Source organism: Myotis myotis, unplaced genomic scaffold, assembly GCF_014108235.1.
Source record: "Myotis myotis isolate mMyoMyo1 unplaced genomic scaffold, mMyoMyo1.p scaffold_m19_p_7, whole genome shotgun sequence".
Taxonomy (NCBI): Eukaryota; Metazoa; Chordata; class Mammalia; order Chiroptera; family Vespertilionidae; genus Myotis; species Myotis myotis.
Genome location: NW_023416379.1, coordinates 28,593,824 through 28,602,477, shown reverse-complemented (window position 1 = coordinate 28,602,477; position 8,654 = coordinate 28,593,824). Strand labels below are relative to the sequence as shown.

The following is an 8,654-nucleotide window of genomic DNA, read 5'->3' as shown; positions in this document are numbered from 1 at the left end:
GGGGTGCTGAAGACTTCCTCAAAAAAGAGACCTACGATCACTTTTAATCTTCCACAGAGCTTGGCATTGCATCAGTCATCTTAAAATCTAAGAACTTCAAAATGCATTAATCCTGAGTAAACTGGATTTTGGTAACATATTCATTCTCAGTGACTTGGCCAAGTAGTCCATGTGACTAGCTTAATTAGAGGCTGGTTGTTTTCCAGTTGTCAAATAATCTTTTCCTATTTAAGAGTTAGAAATAAAAACATTCCCTCATAAAGGAATTGAATAATTTGGGACACAAACAACGTAAGTATTTATTTGAAAAAAATTTCCATATAAGTACAATGGCAGAAGCTACAGTAGCTTCTCACTACTAATTCCAATTTGCGCTCACAGTCACTTTTAATGCATCATAAGTAAAGATACTGCTACAGAAATCTATTTCACAAGGTACTTAGAAAAAATATATACACAATCTCTCCAATAGAAAGTTAATTAAAATAACAAAGCCAGGCAATATAAAGCTAAGATACAAAACAAGCTGACATTTATAAACATAAATAAATAAACATGTACAAGAGTCTATGACAACAGTGAAAAAGAAAAGCATTACAGTGCAAGTAATGGCGACAAGAAGGCAAAATATCTCAGGATGCTAGACTATGATTCAATACAATGGAGGTTTTTTTTTTTAAAGGACAAAGAAGAAAAAATCCCAGAGAGTCTGAATTGATATTAGTCTGAAAGCTGAGCTGAAACTAAATTTTGGCTCCACAGAATTACATTCCTGTAATTGAATTTCTGTAATTCTGTTCTGAGGGGGTTAAGTGAAGGGGAGAATTGTATCCTTAGAACTGAGGGTAGAATTTGGCTCAGTCTTTAAATCCACTTGCAAATGTTTCTATTCAGCTGTTTCTTCCATTTTTCCTTACCTGGTTACTGGACATTTCTAAAATGGAGCTGACATTGTTGTCAAATATGAATAAAAAGGTTTCCCATATCTGGATAAATATGAATAGAAATCAAAGTCATTTTTGTAGCTAACTCTTAATCACTGTTAACTCAATACGCACTTTGGGTAGAAATCTCACAGTAGGGAGCTAATTAAATCATGAATCTCTAAGGCTTGGGGACAGTATATGAAGATTCAGTGACTATTTAAGATTAATTTTTATCTATATATAATTTCTGCCAGAATAAGCAGCCTGTTAATATATGCCTACAGGGAAAGATCTGGCTCTACTGTAATGGATCTTTGTGATTTGAAGATTTACTATCCTTCCCTACTATGTACACCCCTCCCCTGTGAAAGCAAAGCTGGGCAATGCTCATGCCCCCCGGACAGTGTTCCACCCTGCTGTGAAATGGAACAGTAATAAAATCCACCCTCACGTTGTCTTATAATCCATTCAATCTGGCAAATAGCTTCATGACTGAGGATCAGCAAAAGGTGAGAGGCCCCTTGGTGGCTGCACAGTCTGGATGCTAAGTCTCAGGCTGAGAGCTATCTGCTTTCTGCATAGAGGGAAAGGCCCCCAGGTGCTCAGTTCTGCCTGCTGCCTTTAAACAGATTGGCTCCAGAATGGCTCAACTTCCCAACACATAGCCACCTCCCAGAATCTGATACTTCCCAGATAACCCAGAGCAGATGTAAGGGTACAGCACGTACTGAGACCAATCTGTAAGAAACTGGATACAAATCCATCATTTAAGAACAAATAAAATGTGGTCTCCTAAACATTCACTAGCAAGCATATTACTCCGAATAGTTTGAAAGTTAAGTAAATTGCTTAATATTATGCATGGCTTGTAGGAAGAAACCTAATCCATAAATAACACCATCTATCTTACCAGACCTCCTCTGGCTCCTATAATCAGAGGACTTATGTACAAATAGTTTTTCGACTAGCAATTGTAGACCCACATGTTTATAAATTATTTTGATTATGATAAGTCACCCATTTGTCTCAGTTTATATTCCTTGGAACAAAACTCTTAAAGGGGAAAGTAAGAGGCTTTTCATTTGTGCAACTGCAAATGTCTTAAAGTCTGCAGAGCAAAGGGTAGGACCCGAGAGTCTCAATGATTATATTTCCTAAAAGGGAGAAACTATGGCACACAGCGTGCCTAATGGAAATTCTCATTCCTTCCACAGCCTGTGGGCTCAATATTCAGTAGAGGAGCAAAGCAGAGGTATAAGAGACTCATTCTTCAATAACTACTGGGAGGTTCACATTAATGAACCACCAATGCTAAACTTGATTCAAATGTATGGAGTTAAGTAATAATTAATGATGATCCTTAAGCTTTGTGTCTTGAATAGGATAAGTAAAATAGTATAAATTTGCATGGCCTCGTATTAACTAGGTCAAAATTTGGTGAATTCTTTCTTTCTTAAGCATGTTATGTTCCTGAAGGTTAAACAATTGGTATGATAAGAAAAAATTCCTATCTGTTCTTCAGGTCAGACATTCTTTCGTATCTATGGTCGAACTTTCATGAAAAAAGAGGATATATGCTACTTCATTCACAGAAACTAGCACATTTCAGGAGTTGCAGGCATCCACAAAAGTTAGAAATATCATTATGCTTTGATTGTTGAGAAAGATTTCAATGAAGCAAATGGCTAAACCCAAACCTAACTACTGGGTGGGGCGTGAATGAGCTCTAAACTAGGGTTTGTCCCTAGCTCAGCCTCTCCCTTCTCCTCTAATTTTAATGTCTCCCCCTGAGTTCTGATTAGTGGAATTCAATTTTATATTTTAAAAATTCATTTTTCCTGTGGCTACTGAATACTGTTGCTCTCAGTACTGAAGTTTTAGTGATGATGGAAACTTCCCCATGGAAGAAATACACTGAAAAGACAAATTTTGAATTTCATAAAAGCCTTTTTAACAAAATACATTCCTCATAGATATGGAGTTACCTAGGTAATGGCACATTTACATCTGCTAGTCACAGTGTTCACTGCTTGACGATCACATTTCTTTCTTATATTAAAGACATTAAAACTTTGTGCTGTGGCTGAAGGTGTCTGAAATGATAATGTTTTTATAGAAGTTATCTGAATGAGGATTGCAATAACCCTTGACCTTATCAATGACCTGATGGACAGGGATGATTGATGTTTGTTCTCCATCAGCATGGGTCAGTTTTGATGAGGACTTGTCCATGGAAGCATTGTCTGTAAGAAATGATACAAGAAATTAGGCAAGAGGAGCTGGTGAAATGCCTAAGGGCCACCACACTGAACACTGTATTTTACACATTAAAAAAATATAGAAAGGAAATAAAACTCTGGTTCTCAGGTTAGGTAATAGGCGGCACTGAAAATTCACATTTTTCCCCTTCAAAGTGCATTCCTATGGATAGGTCAATGTCAATTTGCCTTCTAGTAATATGTGTTAGAGTTTGTTTTAAGAAATGTTCCTGTAGTGGTATTTTTCAAAGATCTGGTGACTAATCAGAAAATTGCTGCAAAGAAAAAAATGTGGCAAGGCTCAAAAGAAAAAGTGACAGATTATATAACAAATGGATAAAAAGATGCTGAAATATTTATGGAAGAAATGACATGATGTCTAAGATATGTTTCAAAAAAATACTGAGAGGGAAGGCGGGTAGGTGAAGGGGACTCATTATACTATCCTACTTTATATATATGAAATTTCTCATAAAAAAATTAATTCTCACACGCAGATGTGTATATTGATTTTTAGAGAGAGAGGAAGGTAAAGAGAGAGAAAGAGAGGGAGAAAGACATTGATGTGAGAGAGAACACCAATTGGTTGCTTTCCATACATGCCACACAAGGATTGAACCCATAACCTGGGTATCGTCCCTGACCAGAGTCAAACCAATAACCTTTCAGTATACATGGTGACACTCCAACCAACTGAGCCACATCAGCCAGGGCAAAATTTTTTATAAAGTATAATTTAAAGGAACTTTGAGAATAAAAGTCAATGAAAATAAACATAAAAAGGATATTTTGAACACATTTTCCAATGGTTGCCTTGTAAAGTGATTAGAATATAGAAAAAATGTTTTATTAATTATTTTTAAATTAAAGAAATTAAAATTGTTTATCAGAAACATTTAAAGTATATGTTTTTATTAATTGTGCTAATCTCAGAATTATGTTATTGCTGACAACAATATGAGAACAATGGATAGAAATAAAGGACTGCTAAATACATTTTTGTTCTAAATCTCCCAATACCATATATTTAAATATTAAGTCCTAGACACAAAAGCTTCTAAAATTGGCTCAGTGTTCTGAAACTCAATTAAGCCCTATTATCTACAAATACATATGGCTGTCTTCATGTGCGTAACTTATGAATATCTTGTATATATCTTCCTTGCTCCTTTTCCCAACACACTTTGGAGAAAAATTCTACCCTAAAATTAACCAGAGATTTCACACTGAGGAAGGAGCAAATATGACCGTCTATATTATAATATACTAGTTCCCTACAGTTGTAGTTTTCTAGTCACTGTGGAAGAGGCAAAAGCTCTATCATGAAAAATCACTTCTAGAAATCATGGATTCAAAATTGGAATGCTAATGTCCTGCCATTTTTTTGTTTTGTTTGTTTTGAGTAAGTTAGACCCAGTATGTGAGAAAATATTACAAATCCTTCAGTAATTGGTAAAATCCATCAGAGTTATATCTATTGTCTTTGGAAATAATTCAAATTGTTCAACTGCTTAGTGTTGGAACAAAAGCTATGTATATTAAAAAAAAGAAGGCTAAAATTGGAAATGGTGTGTTCATCCCACACTCAAGGGAGCAAAATGGATGGTTTATGGGAAGAACGGGCAGATGGAAGCACGGCAGAATGATTATGCCCCAGAATTGGTGAGAAAAAGGCTGAGGGCATTCATTGTATAAAGGCCCTCCCACTTTTAGCTCTGGGCAAGCTGATTGGTTCTGTGCTTTTCTTCAGTTCATACATTCACTAGCCATTGGTTTTCTGTTGGGGATTTTTCTATTGAATTAAATTTCAATAATGAATAATTTTTTGCCTGATGTTTTAAAAAAAACTTCAAGGGTATATTCAGTCTGCTTTTTTGGTAACTTCTAGGGTCATGTAGCTTTTAGAGATTTTAACCAGCTCCATTCCCAATATGTGACCCAATTTTCTGGATTTTCATATTCTAATAAAAGAAATTCTGAACAAGGTCTGTATATCAAAACAGAGTTGGGCAAAAGTAAGTTTACAGTTGTGAATACACCAAACAGAATTTATTTTTGGTATTATTTATTAATCATTGTGTTATTTACCATTTGAACACCTATAAACCTTCTTCTGTCCCACCCTGTAGATGCAGTTATCAGTCCTCTGGTTAGATTATTACATATGGGCAGTATGTATTGTGATTATAGTTGTAAGTTTGAAAACCAGGGGTTAGGGAAATGAACTACTGTTTGACCTGTGCTGAAGTTTTAAGCAGATAAGATCCTCAAAAAGCAGGTTAAGAATTGACAACTTCTATTTTATGTCTTCTATGAATGTACCATGACAACTCCAGTAATTCATCAGATCAATGAAAAAGTAAAGAATTTCACTTTACACCTTTCTAACACAAACCTCTCAAGCACTGCTTTTATTTTGTTGTTATTGTACTTGATATGAAATTTACTAACTCCAGAGCATGGTACATTTCCTAGAAGGAGCGGCTTGCAGACACCCCCATGCAGACAAGAGCCAGCACAGCAAACAACCACTTGAAATTTCAGAAATTCCAGCTCAGGGCAGGAATGTCATTGTGCTAGCTGAGAAGTATTGTAAAGAACAAGCAATTTTGCTGGTGCAGCAAGAGTCTTAGTTTAATTCATGCAAATATTCTCTTATTACCTTGCAAAAAAATCATGCATTCAAAAAAATAATAAAGGTTTACCTGAATGATCCACTTTTGTTGAAGGAATGCTCTTAGAAGACATTATCTACACCATAAACATATGAATTTCTAGATCAATTCCAAGAAATAAACCAACTAGATATCCATGATGATATGCAGTGACTCCTTGCATACTCCAAGTGACCCAAGTACACCAGCAGTCCCACTGAGAACTGGCTAGGTAGCAGAAGGCCATTTGTACATCAGTTGATGGGAGACCAGAATGTGTTATATCATAGAAGTATGTTATATAGCTGACTATATCCTTATGCCAGTTGACAAGAACCCATTTAATGCCAAGAGTTTTATTATGGCAAGCAGAAAAATATTAATACAGTCTTTAAAAAAAAAAACACATACACAATGTTTTGAAACAGTAAAGTTTTTCTTAGGTATCTATCTTCATTTCTGCATTTCCTTTCATCTTTTAGTGAGTTTTCCCATGATCCTTAATATTTTCAAGTATTCCGTTAATGCTTCCAAAATGCTCTCTGTTCCAAATTATCTACCTTGTTATCTTCTCTCTCATTTTTATAGTGGCATTTCTTGAGGCTAGCAATTCTCAGCTGTGTTAGGGATAAGATAATCATTTCTAATTCCTAGTCATTCATAACTGGCTTATCACGTATAAATTATTTGCATTTTTGAGGGGGATGCAAAATGAGTATCTAATTTTGAGGTTGAATATCTTAAGTGAAACATTCATTCATTATAAATAAAAGATAATTTGTACCAGAAAACTACCAATTAGGTAGAATAATCTATTTTAGACTATCTCAGATAATCCCTATTTATTACACAGCAGGGGAGCACAGACCTCTTATTTTTAGGCAAAGCTATTTGTGTACAGAACTCAAAGCCTGCACCTTATTCTGGAAGGGAGTTTATAGTTTTTATTAAACACCCTTACTTCAAGAATCACCTAAACTGTTCCAAGTTCTCAGGTCTTTAATTAATTTTGGAATTAACAAACTCTCTATACACTCAAACATGTTTCTAGGGTGCTATCTTGAATCCCAGGCAGTGGCTATTCCACTGGTGAGGCACTGACAGAGGCGCAAGCAGGGGCAGGTGGAAGGATTCAAATGTACATAAGGATCATTTGAAATTCAAGGGTTTGCAATGTGAACATTTATACATCACACAACACACTCCCTATTTGCAAACAGCCGAAGATGAATCTTCTCTGTGCCATTCACCTCTGTTCAATAGCTAAACAAATTCAAAATTAAGGTTATTTGCATTATCCTTTTGGACACATCTTTAATTAGGAAAGTGCTGGGTGCTAAATATTGATTGAGGTTTAATTAGTATGTAAAAGTAGCAATTCTGCTATTTTCCTTTGAAATTATTAAAAGATTACACCTTATCCCACTGGTCACTGTCTATCAATATTGCAAAATCATCTTTATTTCCATGTTGTCTTCAGGATTGTTCATTTCATGCTTAGTGTTAGAATGTGTGATCATTGCAAATATTATGAATATACAGATTAACAAAGATACAATATTTCTCACCATCTTGTATTCATTCCCAAATATGATGTTCTCTATTCTTTCACAATTTTTTTTGTTTAATCAGTGATTCAAACAGTAATTGCCAATCACATTTTCAATGTTTAAAGTTTTAAATCCTAAAGGTAACATATATCCTGGATGGTGTTTCTTTCTGTTCCCATGCAAGCTTGCCAAGTAACTTTAATACTATGTTGAAATAATCTCAACTCAATTTTTATATACTATTTTAAAATAAAACAAGTAACTGTTAAACAAGATAACTATAATTTTTTAAAAGAAAGCTAAGTTTGCATTGGAGGCAAACACAATAATATTCAGAGCCAATAACAGTGGTTCTCAACCTTCCTAATGCTGCGACCCTTTAATACAGTTCCTCATGTTGTGGTGATCCCCAATTTCATTGTTACAAATTGAACATAATTAAAGCATAGTGATTAATCACAAAAACAATATGTAATTATATATGTGTTTTTGGATGGTCTTAGGCAACCCCTGTGAAAGGGTCCTTCGACCCAAAGGGGTCATGACCCACAGGTTGAGAACTGCTGGCCAATAACATTATAGCTATATAGATTCAATTTAGGTTATAAAATCTAAAAAAAAATAAAAAGACAAACATCTACAAAGGTGCTGGATAAGGTCTTCAAGTAAATTTTTGTCTACGTTGCCAATGTTGTCAGTAAAAACGTGACGAGCACTGAATCAGAGAGCACCTTTGCATGGCCAGGACTCACCTGTGTGACTATTCCTTGTGAAGTAGGTGGTAGAGCTGCATTTCGATTTGGATGTAAGATAGGTTGAGTTGGAACCAATGGAGCTTGAGGACAACGATTTCCCTAGATTATCAGAACTTTTCTTGATGGTATTGGTAGCTGTCTTACTCCAGTCTGAAAGAAATGACATCTCTCCATGAATCTGCTGTAGAAGGAATATGGCCTGAAGACTCATCACTACACTATTTAAGTAACACTTAGAACATTAGATGCAAACAACATTAAACTAAAGAAGTAGATAAGTTTCTTACTTTGACCCTGTGTAAAATATTGTTTGAAATCCTACTTTAATATCCTAAGGGTGAGAAGTAACCACTGATGGTAATAAAAAAAGGTAATACTTTGTATTAGGTATTTCATTTTACAGTATTGAAAAAATTCTCTTGGCCTAATCATGTAAAATTAGAACCTCAAAAATGTGGACAGGTGACAATGGCATAGTGGAACTTCTGGACATCTGACTTATTAAATTAGA

General features: G+C 35.0%; 1 protein-coding gene across 6 annotated transcripts in view; it reads right to left on the bottom strand.

Moving 5' to 3' along the window:
* Positions 1 to 260: 260 nt before the first annotated feature.
* ADGRG6 (adhesion G protein-coupled receptor G6) overlaps positions 261 to 8,654 on the bottom strand; it is a 134,598-nt gene continuing 126,204 nt past the window's right edge. For 3 of the 6 annotated variants that reach the window (XM_036317445.1, XM_036317446.1, XM_036317447.1), the window contains 3 exons: positions 8,141 to 8,293; positions 5,890 to 5,935; positions 3,069 to 3,169 (listed from right to left, as the gene is read on the bottom strand). In XM_036317445.1, the coding sequence (XP_036173338.1) occupies positions 5,922 to 5,935; positions 8,141 to 8,293 (167 nt within the window). In that variant the 3' untranslated portion in view covers positions 3,069 to 3,169; positions 5,890 to 5,921. Of the gene's footprint in view, positions 3,170 to 5,889; positions 5,936 to 8,140; positions 8,294 to 8,654 lie in introns of all 6 variants that reach the window. The other 3 variants (XM_036317442.1, XM_036317443.1, XM_036317444.1) reach the window with 1 other exon arrangement.